Raw genomic sequence first — 21,655 nt, 5'->3', positions numbered from 1 at the left:
GCTAATTTAGCCTGTTTAGTAAATCCCGTCCTATATGTAAAAAGAAAAAGCAGAAGAATTACAACAGATGGTGAAAAGTCAAAAAAGCCCACCCCCAGTGGATCCTCCTTTAACGTAAGTTTACGGGGCCCGTCATCCACTACTCAAAAAAAAAAAAAAAACATTGTCATGAAATGAAAATTGACCATCTATTTTGTAATGAATGTTATTTTATTATTAGTTTTCATGTGACGTCACAAAACGATGAAGGAACGTCCACTTGGAGAACAAAACAAGGCTTTCCTCCATTGGCCACCAGTCATTTTTACCAGCTTTGTAGTAAGATAGTAAAATACCCACTTCAATACACCTTATTGATGAACACACAATATAACTGCAACACAAGGTTTCTCGTCAAGCGTTTTTTCCATCGAAAACCAATATAAAGAAAACGTGTTGCATTCATATTCTGGGCTCATCTGCTAGCCTGTAAATAGTTTGCAGAAATATGATCGTGAGTTTAAAACTTCTGTTCCATTGCGACTTTGAGGATGTTTTCAAGGTCACAAATTAACAGGGCCATGGCACAAAAAGTGCCACCAAAAATTAACCAAATTTAAGATAAGGGGGGCAAAAAAAGTTTAAGTAAATCAATTACGACACTTGTGAAAGATAAAACTCGAATGTGCGAATTACCTTACTCTGTTTTACCGTATCAATAGTTTGACCGGTCTTGCAAATGATCCGGCTCTATGATACATCTCTCTTGTATCCACAAACTACAGAGATATTATATTATTTATAATATATATATATATATATATATATATAATTTTTTTATTGCCCAAGTCTTTATCCTGCCCTGAATTCCCGGTTTTGTGATTTTTTCCCCCATGTAACGGTGAACAAGCTTTTCTGTTTTCACATTAGCTTTAGGCGCACATTCAGTAAAGTCCAATAAAATTAATAGTAACATAAACTGCAGTATGAACAGTGTGTAGCAATAATGACACTTTTTTTTTAAAGACAGCATAAGTGTATTGCTGCGCAAAATTGTTTATTTTTTTGTTGAGATGCTATATACAAAATATCTGTGGAACTTATTATTATCTGATTTCCCAGATAGTTTATTTTTGAATATAAAAATGTCAATACAAATCTAAAGTATTTGCTCAAGCGCTTATTCTCATTTTGTTTTGCTGTTGTTGTCCCAGCATGATGTGATATTTGGCCCGCTTCACTGTGATTGGACAGGGTAAAGTGTGACAGTGATGAGCTCTTCCATTGAAAACAATTGGACCAAAAAAGCTAGCCTTGGGAAAAAAACGCTTTGTTGGACACACCTTATTAGTTGTTCAGTACATAATAAATAACCAATTTTAGGTTTTGTTTTTCCCCCCTGCTGTACTGCAAACATACCGAACCATCACATGTACAGTTACACCCCCTGTAAGTAAGAGATTAATTTTTTGTCTGGATGATGTGAATGAACCAAGTGAGAAAGCACCCAAAGCAACAAACTTTAGCATGGACCTAATAACATACAAACAAAATGTTTTGAACATGCACACACCTTTATATCACACACTTCAACATTTTGTCTGGCACACCCGATACAGTCTACTACTCAACTACTAAACTACTCAATATAAAAAAGTGACAGCACATACTGCAGTCCACTAATTTTATTGGCTACTGTGTCTTTAAAAAAAAAAAAAAAAAAAAAAAACCCTTTCACATGTGAAAGGAGCAACAGTGCTCACATGCCAGCGTGAGGCTCTGCTACCATGTTTAGTTTCTTAATATCAGATTAAAAAGGCCAGGAAACAAATCGTTCTTTTAAATTAAATCGATCTTGTTCACAAAAATGTACTGAATGCTTTGTTCATGGAAAGTGACTGTAACGGGTCACAACATGAGGGTGAGTAAATGACAGGATCTTCATTTATGCATGAACTATCCCTTTAAGATGGATTGGCGTGAAAAAAAGAGTAGACTTGGAAAAGGACTTTTAAAGAAGCAGTGATTCATCCCAGCCTGTAGCCAAGCCTTTTCCCACGCACAGGGCATCCATGGAAGACGGTGTTCTTTAAACGGACTCTACGGAGGACGGCATAAATCATCATGAGGCCAAATCTTTTCATTGCAAAAGAATGACAGAAAGTTTCCCAGGCATTTTTAAGGGCGACAGGTCACTCATCTATCCTCTGCCCCATTTAACACCCCAGACGGCGTAGCAGAAAGAAGAAGTGGAGAGGTGAGGAGTTTCAGGAGGTACCTGGATCTCCTGCTCCACCTGCAGCTCATCTTCCATCTCGCTTTCAGCTGTCGCCTCAGCCAAGCTCTAAGGGTCAAAGGACGCAGCCAACACATTTAACACAGCCGTGCTCTCTATCGAACTCGCTTTATGTTACAACAACTATTTCACACACTCCCTAGTGTGCTTAAGAGACAGTCCATGTCAAAACTGACTCACAGGAGTCACTTCATTCTAAAGCGGTGCTGTGTGAACCAAACCGAGAGGTGAAGCACATGCAAGGAACTGTGAGATGGATTAATTTTAGCGAAGCATATGAAAGGTTTTTTCCGTTCAGTTTTAAAATAACTTCTCCTAACCCAGTCTAATGTGTAGAGACAAATATAAGCAAACCTTTTGCAGGTTGACTTCCTGAAGTACACTATCAGTCAAAGGCTGAACCGATCAAAGATTCAGTAAAAACAGTGATATTGTAAAAAAAAAGTTTTTTTTATAAATGTATTCCTGTGATGTCAAAGCTGAATGTTTGAGTCTTCAGTGTCACATGATCCTTAAAAAAAATAATTCTAATATGATGATCTGCTGTTCAAGAAACATGTTTTATTATTTTTTGCTATTTTTTACATGTTTTGCTGCTTAATACTTGTGGAAACTAATACATTTCCATTTAAAAAAAATAACACTTATTCAGCAAGGACACATAAAATTGATCGGTTGTGACAATTTCTTTTTTAAATAAATGCTGTTCTTTTAAGATTTCGATTCAACAAATAATCCTGATCAGTTTCCACAAAAATACTAAGCAGTAAAAACATTGATAAGGAACATTATTAAAGGGTAATGAAACCCCAAAACACTTTTTTTGAGATGTAAACAGATATGTATAGGCTGCACATCATTGAAAACACTAAGGGTACTCATTAATGGTATTCATATGTGAAAATAGTTATTTTTGCATTTTTCAGAGCGATTTCTGTCTTCCGGTTTGAAAAGCTTAGTCGGAGCAACGTCACAAATGCTGACGTCGGCGCGGCCTTTTAGGCCCAAGTATGGGCTGCTGGGCACATGCTGACGTCGACCGCTCCGAGCGATTCTCGATATATATTCATGACATAAAGCTCATTCAGTCCAATCCCTGCGCTGTTGTATGCATACAAGATAATTTAGTTAATATGCATGAGACAGTCACTTCTGTCAGGCTCGTCTTCCATCATTATTGTAGAGATATGGTGGGGAAGTTTTGGAAGCAGCGTGCGGAAAAGTCACGGAGGAAAGCTTGGCGTTGTGCTGATACGAAGTAACGTAAAGGGCGCCGAGCGAGCTGTAACCGGCGCCGTCTGTGGAAGCATTGGCTACAAAGGCTCAGTAAAGTAAAATTAACTTGAGCAATCGCACGCCGAACCTCCAAGCGTTGACTATCTATGTCAGGAGTGCAAAATAACCAATCTGTAATCTGTAGGCTAATGAACAAAAGCCACGTTCCTCTCCGTTTTATTTGTCATCACAGCCATGCACTAAACCGCATGTGTTCGGGCTCTTAGTAAAACAGTGTGCATATTTGGACAAATATAGATTTAGCTGCCGAGTGATAGACAGCGCGGATCGTCACGGCAACCCAGCGCGCGTCGCTCTGTGCTTCAGATGCGCGGTCGAGACTAGCCTCAAACACCTTCGCGTTTACCCCGATCTAGAATTACACATCTCTGTCACGTCGCATGTTGGGTGGTTCACGTTCTCTTATCACGTCGGCGCGTTGTTCATCTTGCCAAACAGCGTGCATATTTGGACAAATATAGTTTTATCACGTTTGCAAAATATTTCGTCACGCAGAATAACATTTATTTTCATTTCTCACTGAATTATGCTGGTTTGAAGAGCTGAATGATTTGCGATCTCTGCTGCACGCCACTCATAGCTCTCTCATTCGCTGTACTCTTCCCTCATTTAATCTCACTGTGGTAAACAATGCCAACGTGAACCAAGAACATGTCTCAGAACCGCTGTAACTGCTGCTGTTGGTATCGCTAATCTTAATGCACCTACTGACACTCCCCTATTTATGCAAACATTCCCTCTTTCCACACAATACCATCCCACCTTTTCACAGTCGGCCACTCCCCTTTTAACAAGCTTTTTCAAATCGAAGGTGTGAAAAAACACAGCTGCAGCAGGGGGGTTTCATGACCCTTTAATAATTGAGCACCAAATCATCATATCAGAATGATTTCTGAAGGATCACGTGACACTGAAGACTGGAGTAATGATGCTGTAAATTCAGCTTTGATCACAGGAAATTACATTTTAAAATATATTCAAATAGATAAAAGATTTTAGTTTGTAATAATGTTTCAAAATTGGACTGTAGTTACTGTATTTTTGATTAAATAAATGCAGCCCTGTACATAAGAGTCATTTTTAAAAACATAAAAAACCAAAAACAAACATATTCCAAACTTTTGACCGGTATTGTATGTAGGACAGTTTGTGAACTGATTGATTTGTTTTGTACCTGTCCATCTTCTGTTGTTTGAGTCTGAGGTTCGGATTCCGTTGTGCCGCTGGTCGCTGTATTGACTGGAGTGTAAGGAGCTTCCTGCTGATCTGTGTGTGTGGATATTGGGGGTGGAATGTGTGTGTCAGACGGAGGTGTCCGTTGGCCAAGAACCAGCTCGACCAGCTCCTCCTTCTCACGGCACATCTGTGTCGGGACCCCGTGCAGGTGGAGGTACTCCCTCAGATCCTTGACCTTGAGCTTCATCAGCTCAGCTCGCTCGAACAAGATGCCCCGGAAGCGCTGGCAAGTTTGGCACAGCCATGGCTGGAGATCCTGCAGGGTGGAGCACCGGCTGCAGTAGCTTTGCATGCAGTCCATGCAAACGTGCTGCAATAAATAATAGGAGAGTGCATCTTAAAGCCAGGTTAAGACTGGAACACAATCTCAAATCTTATTTAAGGCAAAGGCAATAAAGAGTGTAAGATCTGGGTAAAAAGCTACAATTTAAGCACATCTACTGTTTGTGTCCTTACATTTGATAAACACTGAGCTGCACTGGACAATGCCAAAGCAGTCTGGGAAGTATCTTCAGGAAATATAAACACATGACAAACATAAATTGACGTAGTGTTCTGGAAGTCACAATCTCATTCTGTCAGAGCCGTGGCTCAATGCACAAGCTCAGACATGCAAGAGCTGTTGGCTCAGGTCCCGTTCTCATTCCCCTCCTCTCACTCCTAATTTCCTGTCTACGATCCACATTGCTGTAAAATACACATAACCTAGTCCTATGGTGAACAATTAATCAGAGCAAACAAGTCTGTCTTGTCAAAATCGAAAGATTTGCTTTTGGTGTAATTCGCTTCCAGTTATTTTACAGGGTATCTGCAGTGATTATAAAACCAAATGTAAGGATTTTGCCAAGCAGCTTGGTGAAAAAGGGTCCACTGTTAGCGCAATCATTAGAAAATGGAAGAAGCTAAACATGACTGTCAATCTCCCTCGGACTGGGGCTCCATGCAAGATCTCACCTCGTGGGTCTCAATGATCCTGAAAAAGTTGAGAAATTAGCCCAGACCTACATGGGAGGAGCTGGTCAATGACCTGAAAAGAGCTGGGACCACCGTTTCCAAGGTTACTGTTGGTAATACACTAAGACGACATGGTTTGAAATCATGCATGGCACGGAAGGTTCCCCTGCTTAAACCAGCATATGTCCAGGCCCGTCTTAAGTTTGCCAATGACCATTTGGATGATCCAGAGGAGTCATGGGAGAAAGTCATGTAGTCAGATGAGACCAAAATAGAACTTTTTGGTTATAATTCCACTAAATGTGTTTGGAGGAAGAAGAATGATGAGTACCATCCCAAGAACACTATCCCTACTGTAAAGAAACATCACCATGAGACATGTTTCATGTTTCACCCTGTAATCAATCTTGCATGCGTTTTTTACACTTGCTCTGCCAACTGAAGGCATGAAGAGCAGTCGATTGATGTGATCTTCTATTAGCACTATTGAGCTCTATTCAGATGTCTTACCCAATAGAAAGTCTATAAATAGCTTGCTTTCAAACCTCAAAAACTTCTAATTCAATTAAAGTCAGAGCCAGAAATCCTGATCCCAATGTTACTCTTATGTAAGGTGAGTGTGCAGGAATTCCACGAGCGCGGTGTGACAATAGAAGGACTACTGTAAGAAACTGGTACAATGGCCATGACATCGATATGCGCCATTGTACTGTTATTTGAACCACAGTTTACAAAGTGCATTCCAGGCAACTCTCCTCATGAGACGAGCAGGGTAGTCACACTCCACGTGGATGACGCTCCACACAATGACTCCAGTCACTAACTAAACTTGATAATATATATGGTGGCAATTAACTGTAGCTTGAGTTTTTCCCTTATCTGTCAGTGACATGATGTTAAATGCAAAGCATCAACAGGACTCCAAAAGGCACCAAGAAGTGCACTTACAAACTGTATATTTTGTCCCATATTTCACAGCACTGTCTAGAATTTCTAATTGACCTGTATAAGGTTCTCAGTAGGTGTTAACTGTGGTTTTTAATAACGTGTGAGAATCTCAAGAGAAACTACTAAAATGAGCAAGGCCTTATGGTCTTCAGCAATACTGAATAACTGAACATCTAGAACAATAATCCCTAAGTATAGGTTTAAGACCTATTCATAGGAATGTCATTGCACACGTAGGTGTATTGCAATTTGGTTGGACTTATTACAAATAATAAACTTTCATATTTTAAAACCAATGCAGTTTGTATGCGGTATCAAGATGATAGAGACACGAAAATTGTAATTCACTTTACTTACGGCCTATCTCAAGCATGCAACAACGTTACTGCACAGCGCTGGTAGGTCTAGTGATTTTGAATTCGCTGCAGTATTAATATTATCAATACAAGAAATAGTAAGATGCATTCAAATTCAGCACAGAATACTCTGGTCTATATTTTAATGATCTGAGCGCATGGTCTGAAGCGCACGGCGCAGGTGCACTTAGGATTTAACTAGTTTAACAAAGGAAAAAATGGTGGCATGGTCTAAAAAGGGTTTTCCCTAGTCTCTTTATGAGTCATGGGTGTGTAGGCGCATATTACTAACGCACCCTTTAAATAACACAAAATACTGCGACACAAAAAACTATTGACTTTAGACCAGGTTTTTGTTGGTCAATGGTGAAGCCGTTTTCAGGTCCTCAAACTAGCAACGTGCCAACAATGCGCCTGAACACGCTTTCAGACCAGCACGTCAATGGGTGAACAGATGGGCGCAATTGCATTTGCTATTTAAACAATGTGGCACTGGACGTGGAATTTATAACCGTGTCGGGCTAAAACTAGCAAACAACACTTGTGTCGCATTGGCCCTCTGTTATAAACCACATCAGATCAAACAGCACTGACGTGGAAACCAGTAGAAACATTGTGCAATGAACGAACAAACAAGTTATATTGAAGGCTTTTCAGTCCACGAATCACCAACATTCGCCATGGATTTAATTTAGCAACCATGGTATTGTGGCAGAAATAGTCTTTATTTTTATTTATTTTTCTACATTACCTTTTAAGAGAAATTCAAGTACTTTTTAAGGGCTTTTAAGTGCTTCACAATTTTTCCAGCACTTTAAATATTCCATTTTAATGTTACTTTTAATGTGATGATTTGTAAAACTAAAAGTTTAAAGCTGTAGGAAAACTAACACTTCATAGCAAACAAACTTTTAAAAATGTGAAATGACCACTATAACTAGGAGCTGGCAGCAGAGGAACATTTATTGACTTTAGCCATTTCTTTGTAATGTATATGAAAAAGTTTGAAGTCACAAAATAAATAAAACACACATAAAATAAAATTAAAAAAAAAAAAAATCTGCACATTGTAACTGAATTACTATTACTTAGTTCTTTACTGTCAAATGACCAATTAACAAGCATGAAATATTATTAGTCACTGCACTTAATAATGCAAAACAATAGTAATTTTAGGATTAAATTAACTAAAAGTAGAACTTAGTGGGACCGGTGCCACTGCTTTCAAATGTTAGTCTGGAGTCCTGGTGTAAAAGATGAAGCAAATGGTTGACAATTTTTGGGTGAACTATCCCTTCAGACACTTTTTTTTTTAAAACCAAATGATTTCCATGGCCTTAACAGTTATGTGATTGAAAAGGGACTTTTAATTGTCTTTCAAATTCAGACTGTTTCTCATAAAATGAATAATATATACGGATTTGTCAACGTTTGTCCAATACATAATTTGTGCACAAATTAGAAACCATGTGAAAAAGTTGTAGTAATTATAAAAAGCAATACTTAACTTATGAAATATTACATAAACTAGAAAAATACATTCTTATTTATTAGATGAAAAGTTTAGGTTTTAAAACTCCATGTTATTTAGTTTTTCCATGACTGTGGGAGACTTATACAAGGACTCCAAACAGCATTTGAAGCCAGTGCTTCAGCAAATAATTTTATACCACTGTTAAAGATAAACATTACAAGATAGAACTGTAAGCCAGTCATTTCATATGATTACCTTCCTGGCGAGGCTGTCAAAGCGACCTCCACAGGCCTTGCACGTGTGTTCTGGAGCACTGGGAGATGGGTAACTGCTGAAGCCAGAGTTTGTGAAGGCCTGATGATGTGAGCTACTTCTGGTGTCCTCCACAGTGGACTCATCCAGACAGAGCCAGCCGCAGCAGCTGGCCCACATGCTCCACACCTACTGCAAGAGAAAGATGCTTAAATTACAAGTAATCACACTATCATTTGAATCTGCTCCGTCTTCAAATAGAATCAAACCACCTTAGTCCTAGAAGACAAAGGATGTACTTTTTCAAAAAGTAGATTGGTCTTCTTGAATCAATACCCTTGGAAGTGAATTAGCAGCATGGAAAAGTTCTTCCAGTGTCAGCTCTCAGCTGGAGTCATTTGGCTGAAGAAGTAGGACTTCCATCATTTATTCAAAGGCTATGGGCAGTCTACATCACAGGAGCGGTGCAATTCTCCTACTAGGGTGACACTGTATCCCTCTCTCTCTCTCACACACACTCACACACACACACACACACACACACACACACACACACACACACACACACACACACCTCACTAAGCTGTCTGATCCATTATCACTACCATGGCTATGCCTCTCATGGTTTGGTGTTGAATCAACTAAGAAAAAAAAAAGAAAAAAAAAAAGAAAAAAATACTTGGGTAACTCCCTCCAAACACCATTGTCCGGAAGCATCTTGCCATAACCTTCAAGAAATGTATTACAGTACGAAGATATGCTGGTAAAAGTCTTGACTAAGAGTCACACGTAAAACAAGTGATTGCAATTAAAAACTTGTATGACCAGAATTAACACTACAATGTAGTTATTGTCAACATTAAAACAAAACTGACAATGCTTATTTTCCTGGTTTTATTGTGCAAGGATTAATCAAAGGATTAAATAATCCATCTTCCAAAAATAAATGTTTGTCTTTGTAATATTTCATCAAAACTATACATTTCTTGATCCTGTAAATTAGCTGATATTTTGCACTAGAGGTCGACCGATTGATCGGTTTTGCCGATTAATCGGCACCGACAGCTGATTGGTGGAACAATCGGCTTTCTGCAAAAATCCATAGGATAGTTTCTCTGGGTTGCGTCTGTTGCTGGAGCGGTCGATAAGTTGTCCGCTGGCATTATACAGAATTAGAGCGGCCTCTTGAGGCGGAAACACTGACTGCTCATTGTTTTGACACATGAGGCTGCACAGTGAGCTCACACTGTAGGGCTGTCAACGTATATTCTAAATTCGTTGACAGAAAAAAAAACTAATTTCGAAGGTGAAAATTTATATTCGAATAAAAAATAAAAAAAAATGGAAAAAAACACCGCGGTAGCAGAGGTGTGGCTGTATGTACCTGAGGGTTCAGGAGCAGGAGTCGCACTGTCAGTCAATGCTGAAAGTTGACGCATCTTGCATGGAAGATGGCAGAAAGTGCACAGCTCAACTCGACCGCGGCAGAGAAAGTGATTTTAACCCTCCGAAATCTAAAGCCATGTCTGGGAGTACTTTGGATTTTAGTCTGTAGGAGGTAAAATTGTTGAGCCACGAGATAAAGTTGTATGTAAGATACAGTTAGCATATTACCATGCCATTACTAAAGTGAAGGCTACTGTACTGAATAAATAGATATTGCATGAATAAAGGACAAATGCACTGCTTTCATTGGCTTGATTAATTTACCGTTTCATGTCATGAAATTCGAATGGGATAATGGAGGAAGATTGACAGACCTAGCTCACGCAGAGGTACATTGAAAAAACAGACAGCGAAAAGTTACGTACACAGTACATGTTGCCATATCAGTATAAAATAATGTATTTGTTGACTAGATGCTGCTTTTAAGCCGTTAAAACAATGTGCCAAAAACACACGCAAAGCCCAACCCAAATGTTCAATTTTTTTTACCATCTATTTGCATTTGTTTAAAGTTGGTAACTTATGCATTCATTAGCTGGCAAATTTAAATTGCATATTTAAAGGTAGTGCTGCGAGAAAGCAAACGTTGATATTTAAAGATAGCCATGTTTGCGCATGACCAATTTATATGAAATGGTACAATAAGAGTCTATTTGTAACATTAACTAAAGTTAATAAATGCTGTAGAAGTATTGTTAATCTTAGTTAATGCACTATGAACTAACAAATGATAAAGCTTTATTGTGCTGCTCAAATAATATATGCTGTAAAAAATGTATGTATAGCTTTTCACGTGACGTCCCCGGTTTATAGGAACGCCCACCTAGAGGGCAAAACCAGGCTATCCTCCGTTGCCTGCCAGGCATTTTTACTAGTAAGTGTTAAGTAAGCAGTTCAGCACTGTTTTACTTGAAGTGTTAGGTGTTTTTTTCTTTTTCCATTTTAAGTACAACCCAACCTAGTTATGGGTCAAAACCACAACCACCTCTATTTTGCACCATTTTTTTAAACTGTTGTTCTTTATACATGCCTCTGATGGATGTATGAGGGTCACGTTTTTACCAAATTAAAAAGTTCAAAAATTGGTCTCAAAAAACAAGATCAAGACTATTATATTCAAATGTCTTAAAGTAATACTAATAGTTCACCCTAAAATTTTCCAAATACCAGTCAAACTCACTGTTTTCATGATCAAACGTTCTCACAAGCCAATCACTATGGATATAATCCAACCGTTCGTTGTCTTTGTTGAATGTAAAAAATGGGTTGAGCATGCCGTTTCATCTTTACGTGGGTGGACAGTTGTAAAGACAACAACAAAGTCTTTGGTCTTGTGTTTACAAAGACCACTGACTTAAATACAGACAACTTCACAGCTAAACTCACAAAAGTCAAGAATCATGAGGTGCACACAAAATAAAAGAAAGCCAACAGAGATGTCAAACAACAAGGAAGTCAAGTTACCAAGCAGGACTGGCCGTACTCCCCTGTGGTGCTCTATTCACGGCCTACAGTGCAATTACACACAGACACTGTCATGGTGACCAACTAAGAAACTCCTGCTGGCACTGAAGGAAATGGCGATTGAGGTTGATTTCTGCCTCAAAAAGCAACAAAGACCAAAGAAATGGACTAACAAACATAACTTTGCATTTTTTTTTGTTGCTTATTTTTATAAAAACAAAGATACAATTAAAAATCCATTCTAATTATAACATTTAAAAAATATGAATTTACTTGTATCATGAAAAAAGAGTTTGGTCATCTCAACCTGTTGAGAAGTGAAAGGTTAGTGAATGATATAACATGATTGATAATGTGATCTCCGTAAGGATGTTCACAATGTCAGTTATTATAGCAATAAGAGGAGGGAATGGTCAAAAACCAGTCCAGGAACATGCTGGCCAGGTTAATTTTTAGTAAAAAAAACAAAACGATGAATGATAAGTTCTGTTGTCTTATTATTAAATTACCTTTACTAGGTTTTTTTTTTTTTTAATCGTGGTATCGATTTAGTATCGAGGTATTTTAGCCGGGTATCATATCGAATTCATAATTTTGGTGTTGTGACAACACTAACATGATACATTACTGCATTGTTACAGATTATTATCTGTACGTGTCTAACTAAACATAACAAACAGTAACTTGCCACACTCTCACAGGCTGGAGTATCCTTTGTATTTGAGGTGTTGTTGGTTCATTGTGCTGCGATTTGTGATCAGAATCTGACGGGCCAGGGCTTGCAAAGCCTGACGTCCCGGGGCTAATGGGTTTTCCAGTCAGCTACCAAAATGTACCACCGGCCTATGTATCTTAAATAGTGAAATAACGTTCCTTTCTTGATGCGCATTGTTCACTCTCTTGACTTGTTACTTGAAGGAAAAAATACAACTCGCGGAAGTTTTGAACATGCTGATTTGTCTGCAGTGAATTTTTGCTGATGCACACACTTGGCTTGTGTGTGTGTGTTAGTGATGCGGTTTGCAGTTATATTCACTGATCAGCCGGGCCAAGTAATAAAAAAATAACATTCCAATTGATTGTGGGTGGATGAGAGATCAATCACTGTGTTTGTTTGATTAAAGACATTTTGCAAGCACATCATTCGTTATGGTCTTTCCATGTTTTCAAAACAATTTCCCACATGTACTAACAAGAGAGCCGAAGTCCATTATAATATGCAAAGCTGTTATCCAATCATAGCAGTGGGCGTTTACTTCCAAGTCCTCAGTGCGACACACCCATAAAAACTAAGCCTTCCAGGAGCTATAACCAGGGTAGAAAATAGCCCATCACTTATTCGTTATAGGGATGTGATGTAGGGGTGTGAACCTACACTGGTCTCATGATTCGGTTCGATTACAATTTCACGATGCACTGCATCCTCATGTATATAATTTTGTCAATAAATACAAGCATTCAGTTATATGAACTGAACCTTTCATTTTACCTGCTCAAAGACAACAAGCTTCTTAAATGTATCAAACTAAACAAAAAACTCGGGCCAGTGCTGCATCTTCACTGAAGTTGATCATGTGCATTTGAAAACTTTGCCTTTTAAATATTCAAGCGCTCATAGATGACAGTGTCTCTCAGTTTGGTTCTCACGCAGCGCAGAAACACTGGCTTAAGAGCACCCACGCCAAGCTTCTCACAGCGCACGAATATTCAGATGTCAGCCTTGTCAAGTAATCATAAACATAGTCGGTTATGTCTATTAAATGAACGTATACATGAAATATGCCGGTCACTGCCAGCATTTCTGTAATCTTAACATGGCCCACAGAATTTTAGCGTAGCCACAGACATTTTTTTATATCATCATTCTTTGCTTTAAGAATTTTGTGGCCAATCTGAAACTGTGGTTTGTCTCATTTGCAAACAAATTGCGTTGCTTAAAAAATCTAATGTGAAAACAGATTACAAAGCGTTTAACAAAACCATATGTTTGTATTGATTTACCATCTAACGAAGTTATCATAGTGGGTTAACTGAAGTCGGTGTGCCACCCACAGGCCTTTTGGGTGAAGTATAGGTTGGTAAACAACAAAAACGCAGAAGAACATTTAAAAGGTCTAGGATATTTTCAATACATTTAAGAACACTCAAAGTCTCTGAACAAACAACACACGTAAGTTTAACACAGAACGAATAAAGCAGTTACTTTTTTGCCCAATATTCTTTGAATTGTCATTTCATTGGGGGTCATCTTGTTCCAGGTCCAACTCCGGTGTAAATTGATCCGGTTGCACAGGTGTCCTCAGAGACTCCCTTTGACAATCTTTCTCCAAAATATTCCCTCCGCTGTTGTCAAGGCAACACTCCACGTGTGTTGTTTCAAATGATGAGCAAAGCTCATTAGCATTAAAGACGCATGAAAAATGCCATTATATGAACCCTTTAATGAAAAACACAACAACAGCACAGTACAATTACAAACTCACTTAAATAGGTGCTTTTACATTTCGCTTTGAAACCAACATTTTCCATGATCATCTTGTCAATCAGCTCTTCGCTCTCGTGATGAATGAAGTCTGACTGCTGCATTTGTGCTGTAACACTCGTTCGGATCATGCTTTATTAAGCAGCCATGTTCAGTTTTTATTTGTACTGTCTGTTTTCTAACTGAACTCAATTATTTTATTACTATTAAAAAAATGTAAACGATGGCGGGCGGGGGCGGTCCAAGTGATGTAACCGGTGTTGAGTGTGAACACCGGTAACACCGGCTAACGTAGAAAGCCTAATTCATTGCAATGTTTCTGAATATAAAAAACCACGCAAACATCATAAGTTGATCTCAGACAACAGTATACAAAAATTAACAAAAGATTTGCATGACACCTTTAAGAATTTCTCAGGTAAATGAGGACTGATTTAAACAGATTCATCAATATAATATTGCCAAACTAGTATTGATATACTATATTTTTTAATTTTTTTATTGGACGGAACCACAATAACATCATACACATGCAATACAAACTTAATTCTAAAACACAGGCTGAGTTTAAACACCTTACAGGATCCGTCCACTTTTAAACCGGAAACCGAAACTTACATCCATGCGGAAAAAGAAAAAAACCCGCAAAACAAAACCAACAATTTCACATTACTTGGTGTCAGCAAACATGGCAGCATGTGCAAAGTTCAAAACAACAAATGCTCTCACAGTCCCTACTGACCAGCTGACTGGACATTGTTACTGCTGGGCTGTCATAAAATACCCCAGCCCCCCTTTAACCCCTCAGCCTATAGTGTCAGTACACCCAAACGCTCCCTAGTAACAGACCAACAATAGCTGCACTGTGGCTAGACAACACACACACTGAGACAAACGCTCAACAGCAGGAGGATACTTGTAATGCCTGGGGTTACTGGTGACCGGTCATATGGTTAAAGGCAGAGTGGAATTATAAATGACCCATTAGGGTTGACTGCCAACAAGAAATGTGAAAATATTTTGAAAAATTTTAAAGGTAAAAAACTGAAAACAGATCTATACAAACTGGTGTAGATCACACTTCCAGAACGGGAGTGACCAGTGGGAAGTGCATAAATGCATCATTTTTGTTTGCCTTAAAAATAGAATGCTTAAACATGAAGTGCTCAAATCTGGGTTTATTTGACCAAGGGTTTAGTCAATACAAGTTCGGCATCCGAGACCTGCCCATAAGTAACCAACCTGCAAATAACCCAGGATTTGCTAGCAGAGTTGCCTAACGCTGTTACAGAAAGTAAAACAAACTAGATTTGCATAGTTTGGGAGAAATACCAGTGCTTGCAAGACAACAACAAAAAAGCAAGACGAATGGAAGGCACAGAGAAAGATCTAGTTGACATCAGCAAAATTTGTATCATTTTGAATGGCACAACAATTGGGTTGTTGGGTTGGTTTTTAAAAACGTTCTCCGCTAATTAAAAAAAAAAGAAAAGTTGTCAGCCACTGCCAGGTTTTTTGAAGACTGGCTAAACCCAGCCTGATCTGCCGGCGATTTGATTTCGTCTGTAAACCTGTACTTTCATTTCTACTGCTTTTGTTACACTTTTGCGGGAACCAATCCCACAATGACTTATCCACCTGGTGTGCTATTGGCGAGTTTAACACGATGACGGATAGAGAAGAGATGGGTCACTGCCTGTTGATCACGCCTCTTGTGGTCTGATTGGTTGAAGGACTATCCAATTGCATACAGAGTTATTTGAATAATGCTCGATGATCACTCCTCTTGTTCAGTAGAAAATACAGAGCAGACTCCCCAGACCAATGTTCAATCTTAAATTGAGCTTGGTCTGGTGATAGCCAGACAATGTTTTTTTGACCATTTTCACAAAAATGTAGAAGTCCATAGAATATTTTGTTTTATGAATATCTGAGCATGCAATACATCAAAAGAAAGAGCTGAGCCTCTTTGGGGAAAAAAGAAGAAAAAAACGTTTTATTCTAGCTCTATGCATTCCTGTTTTATCAACACTTAAAAATGGGTAAGTTTCACAACAACAAAAAAGTAACATTTTGCACAAAAAGCTAGGAAAATCACGTTTTTGTGAAAGACTGTATCCAGATTCAGAGCAATAATCAAACACAGATGGAGTAGATCGAGTCCATAATCACATCTAACGCTTGCACAGCAGCTAATCCTGGGTCCACATTTCATTCAGTAACATAAGATAGTTTTGATTTATATGAGGTTTACTGTTGATGATCGCATTATTTTACATACCGGTATGCATCCGGATTTTGTCATTTGGGCGGAAATATTACAAAGTCTGTAAACAGGACGTTTACACAGGCCAGAGACCGGATATGTTGAAGATGCAAACAAGACAATGAACAAGGCACAACAAGCTCACTGTTCATGATGCTTGAGATATTGGAAGAAAATTAGAAATATATTTAGGGTGGGGGTTTATATTAATAAACGAAACTGTCTTCAGAACAGCTTCGATGGCATTTTCTTTTCCTTTTACCTCCATATAACGCCTAATAAAGCAGTGTTTATAAGCGCAGCTGCTTTGTGTACAGCAGTATCCAGCAAAACGCTGTATCGCTGTGGTTCCATAAGCGCCACCTACTGTCAAGTGTGTGAATTTGCATTTTCATTCAGTCTGTTTGCTGTTCTAGTTTTGTGCAGGCATCTTATGTAGAACAATTTCAGGAAGCTAAAGTCAGATAAATCTTTTTTTGTATAATTTTAAGATGTAAAGCAATCTAACTTAAAAGTAAAAAAAACTGCTCATGCACTTCGACAGATGCGTGTGTGTCCTCAGCACAAACTTCACTGAACAAGCGCTGGCTCCGCAAACGGAATGCAGTAGAGAGGGAGATGCTCAATATTCAGCACAAAAACATCCATTTAGCTAAATATCTGCCGTTGGACGCTAAATTTAGCTTTAAAAGTCAAGCTGTAATTCAAGAACTTCATGAGAGTAGAAACTGTAGTGATAACAGCGTGTAATTGAATATAAATGTAAGATGTTTCTATGATATAGGATATAGAAGTGACTGTAACAGGTCTTGTGTCACTAGCACACGTGTGTGTGTGTGTGTGTGTGTGTGTGTGTGTGTGTGTGTGTGTGTGTGTGTGTGTGTGTGTGTGTGCGTGTGTGTTAGGGATGCCACAATACTCTATATAATATTGAACCGTTCGGTATGGCAATCACGGTTAATTAATCGGTTTTGCATTTAATTAATAATTTCCATTGCTCTCCGTTTAAAATAATTCTCTCAGGTTTTTTCGGCTCTTTTTGAGTGTGCCTGTGAGTCTACGCGCCGATATGAGCAAATATACAATCATATGCACTAAAGTTAGGGGTGTTTAGCCAAGTTTTAAAGCCTTGCCGGTTAAACATTTCATTCGCGTGCATTCAGTTTGCATTGAGCGCGCGCACTAAACGTCTGTCAAACACACGTGATTACTGGACAGTCTTACTGCACTAATAATGTCAAATACACACAAGGTTAACATATAAACACAGTCGGTTATGTCTAAAGTGAAAGTAAAATTGCATGTGTCTATGAGATACGAGGAGGTCTTCAATTGACGTTTCAATTGACGGAGGTTAATGTCACGCAGCCTAAGCGCCGCCATTTTGGCAGGCAGTCGGGGGAGCGCTAGAGCGGCTGTTGCATTGGTATCTATAACATAATTTAAAACAGGACTGTTTAAACCTTACTATTTCAACATGATGCAGCTTATGTGCACCAGGATGCCAGAACAAGTGGGAGAAAGCAAATGGGAAATAATTGTATCGTAGTAAGTTGTTGAATGCCGTGAATTTCAGTTTATTCTTCATTCTTAACTAACGTTACTTTTGCCTCACAATAAAAAATCTCCCAATACTTAATCATGAATAACATAAGTGCTTTTATGTATAACGTCAAGAAAGGCTATTTGAAACTAAATTAAGGATCAATAAATAAATACTGAAGGAAAAAAAGAAACACTGATTGAGTCTGACTGATTTTATTTTCCATACACAACACGGACCTATGGATGCAGCAGCGCGCTGTTTTGGTTCGTGTTAACCTAACGTTAATCTATTCACATTTCTATCATGTAGAATAAGAGCGTGATGCAGTTAAGTCTGCCTGCTATTCTATCTGTTAATTTTACTCCTGATCGCAGGCTTCTGTGAATATTTAATTTAAACATAGGTTAAAGCTGCAACTAAGTTTAAGTGCAACACAAAAACATTGCATATAGCACTAGTGCATCAACGTTGTAACTTGCGCACAGCTGGTGCAACAGGTGTGCTGAGGGGAAATTCGTTCTTCCCAAAAAGCCTTCCCAAATTCGTAATGAGAATCATTTATAAATATGTTGATGATAGAAGTAGGCTACTAATGTCTTTCTGCGTGAATCCGCCAAAATAAAACAAAAGCTCTGCTTAATGTTTGAAAGAAATCCACCCACATTTCTTGTTTTAAAAGAAGTTTCTTATGCTCACCAAAGGCTTTATTGATTTGATGAAAACTACAGTGAAAACAGTTATATATGATATTCATATATGCTATGAATATCAAGTAAATTGCAATGTGTTCCTGTGATCAAAGCTGAATTTTCAGCATCATTACCCCAGTCTTCAATGTCACGCGATCCTTCAGAGATTATTCTCATGATGATTTGCTGCTCAAGAAACATTTATTTTTTATTATCATGTTGAAAACAGTTGTGTTGTTTCCTTTTTCTTTTCTTTTTTGTGTGGTCTTTTTTTATGATTCTTTGAAAGCTTCCTATTTTAGATAAATGCTGTTCTTTTGAACTTTCTATTAATCAAAGAGTCCTGGGGGTAAAGAATTATGAGCATATTTATGAGACTTCTTTAAAAAAAAAAAAAAAAAAAAAGAATATTAAAGTCCAAATGAACACCTGAGCACTCTTGTGGGTTTGCTACTTTTACAATAAAAAAAAACATATAAGGGTAAAAACATGACAGATGGACATGATGTAAGCAACACAGCTACAACTAATACAATTGATAATGGGTGTGCGATTATTATCAAGAATTGACAATAGTCAATCGGTACCGAGGGGCCCCCAAATAAAATCCTGCTTAGGGCCCCATGAAGGCTTGGGCCGGCTCTGGAAGCAGCAATTTGTAGTTACCATGGAATAACAACCCTTTTTTATTTTTTTATTCGTTGTAAAATTCATTGTTAATTTTGTACAGGTAGATGTGTGTTTTCATAGCACTTAGATGACATGTTTTTTTTGAAGGACAGCATTGGGCAGAATGTGAAAAAGTGTTATGTCTATCAAAGAAAAAGAAAGTGAGTTGTTTATCCGATTAATTGAAGAAAAAAATTAAAATCCAACTATTCGGTAATTAAACCAATCGTTAGTTGCTGCCCTACTTTTAATGTAATGTTTTGTAATGTTGTCAGGATAAAACAGCATCAGTAAAACAGTTTCATACCTTGACAATGAGTCAGTGACTTGGATTATATATCCCTGAACGTCACAGTATGCAAGCCATTGACATCTATAAAGAGAAAAGGAGCACATGAACACATTTATGAGCAACATTTACTAGCACACCTTATCCTTTTACGCAGCAGTGGCAATGTGTTGAACAAGAGGATCTGGATCACACCTTCCTCTGCGTTTGCAAATCATCCTCGCAACTTAAAGCTTACACAATGATTTGGCAACCTCAAACATCCGTGTGTCACATCACGCTAAAGCTTCCTCTTTTAAACAGGAAAACTTTTGTTCACCAAGACCAAATGGTGCCCAAGAAAAGTGTAAGGCGCATATACAAATTTCACAGTAAGTTACAGAAACGTTACAGCATTTAAACCCTTGCTTAAAGAGTATATAATAAGGCTTACTAGAGTCAAAGGTTTTGTAGACAAAGTTGGCTTGAAAAAGCCTGGCAAGAAAGTTTGAAGATTAGACAGTTGGAATTTGCTCAGAATAATAATAATAATAAGCTTAAGTCATAAATTAGATTTTTCAAAGCCCACTTAACAATCCCTTAAAGTGTAGTAAGTTATTAGGATTAGAAGTTACTTCACACTCTGTAGTCACTACAGCAAACTTTCACCAAGCCAGAGTAACATTATTCGTATAAGTTAGTAGCATAACTCAGTCAGACTTTTCATAGTTTCATATTTGAGGTATCATGCGACACGTTCACAATCGGTCACGAGCAACTCAAAACAAGACTAAAGAGTTCAATGGCGAAAAGTACAATGAAGAAGTTGATATTGAAGCGTTTAAAACAGCCAATAGATATTTTAGCGTGGGTAAGAGTAGAAGAGAGCAGTTTGTTTCATATCTACTCTCTTTATTCAGACGAGAAGGACGTTATTAAACTTAACTTACCTCAAATGAAACGAAGGCGCTCGAAAACCGCAGCCGCAGATGTTTAAAAACTCTGTACTGATCAATAGTCCTCACAAAACAAATGAAGACATTGGGAAAATACTTTCAGCATATCATTTTATGGTCGACTTGGGATACGCTCACACACTTTTAGTGTTTCGAACTAGGAGAAGTTCGTTAGTGACGCTCAGGTTTAGCGAGCAGTCTCGTCCATAGACATCATATACGTAGACGCCCCATGATGTGCTGGAGCGTGATCCAGCATCGCCGCCATATTGGTTGGGTCTCTCCACTCAACGCTAGCATTCAGAGTCAATGGAGAGCGAGCAATTATGCCCGTATTTTATGCAGCTTACGGTTGCAAAAACGCAATATTGATACCAGATCGCATGGGATTACATTTCACAAGTAAGATTGAACAGTAATTTAGGTTATTTTACAATTTATACATCATCATTTCATTCTTGTGTCATTTGTGGTGTCTGTAGGCCTATTTCACAAAGTAAGGCTGCAACACCGCAAAATTAACTACCCTGGAGTTACAGAGTGCAAGCATACGCAAGAAGCTGTGCAAAACAGTTCTTTTTAAAGGATTTTAGCTCCCCAGTCCCAGTTGCAAGCCTGACAGGGTAATGTAAGATGCTGGAATGACCTGGAATTATAACGTTTACTTTAGGCCTTTAAAAAAATAATTCTGAGCTGGTACAGTATATATGGGAGCTTGTATGTGTTACAGAAGGTGAGTGAGTGAGTGTGTGTGTGTGTGAGAGAGAAATAAGTGAAAAATCAAACTTGTTTCTTTATTAAAATATAAAATTCATAAATTTATCAATATGCCTGTGTGAGTGTGTGAGAGAAATAAATTCAAATGAACAATCAAACTGTTTTCTTTATTGAAATATAAAAATCATTCATTTATACATTTATCAATATGTCATAGTCTACCATATGTCTTAGTTAAAGCTCGTAATACAAAGTCTTTCTACATGAAAGCAGAATTTTTCAATGTGTGACAGCGTCCTGTATCATAAATAAGTCTCTGCAGTTTGTAACAAACCAAACCGTGTGAAAATCCGGTAAAAAC

General features: G+C 38.1%; 1 protein-coding gene across 4 annotated transcripts in view; it reads right to left on the bottom strand.

Moving 5' to 3' along the window:
- rffl (ring finger and FYVE-like domain containing E3 ubiquitin protein ligase) overlaps nt 1-20,859 on the bottom strand; it is a 28,901-nt gene extending 8,042 nt beyond the window's left edge. Inside the window, exons 1-5 of one of the 4 annotated variants that reach the window (XM_067450139.1) lie at nt 20,572-20,858; nt 19,661-19,726; nt 8,795-8,980; nt 4,746-5,117; nt 2,258-2,323 (exon numbers count right to left, since the gene is read on the bottom strand). In XM_067450139.1, coding sequence (XP_067306240.1) covers nt 2,258-2,323; nt 4,746-5,117; nt 8,795-8,971 — 615 coding nt within the window. In that variant the 5' untranslated portion in view covers nt 8,972-8,980; nt 19,661-19,726; nt 20,572-20,858. Of the gene's footprint in view, nt 1-2,257; nt 2,324-4,745; nt 5,118-8,794; nt 8,984-19,660; nt 19,727-20,571 lie in introns of all 4 variants that reach the window. The other 3 variants (XM_067450138.1, XM_067450140.1, XM_067450141.1) reach the window with 3 other exon arrangements.
- Nucleotides 20,860-21,655: the final 796 nt, after the last annotated feature.

This window comes from Pseudorasbora parva, chromosome 8 (assembly GCF_024679245.1).
Source record: "Pseudorasbora parva isolate DD20220531a chromosome 8, ASM2467924v1, whole genome shotgun sequence".
NCBI classification, from domain to species: Eukaryota; Metazoa; Chordata; class Actinopteri; order Cypriniformes; family Gobionidae; genus Pseudorasbora; species Pseudorasbora parva.
Note: the sequence above shows the minus strand (reverse complement) of the source record. Positions and strands in the feature narration are given on the sequence as shown.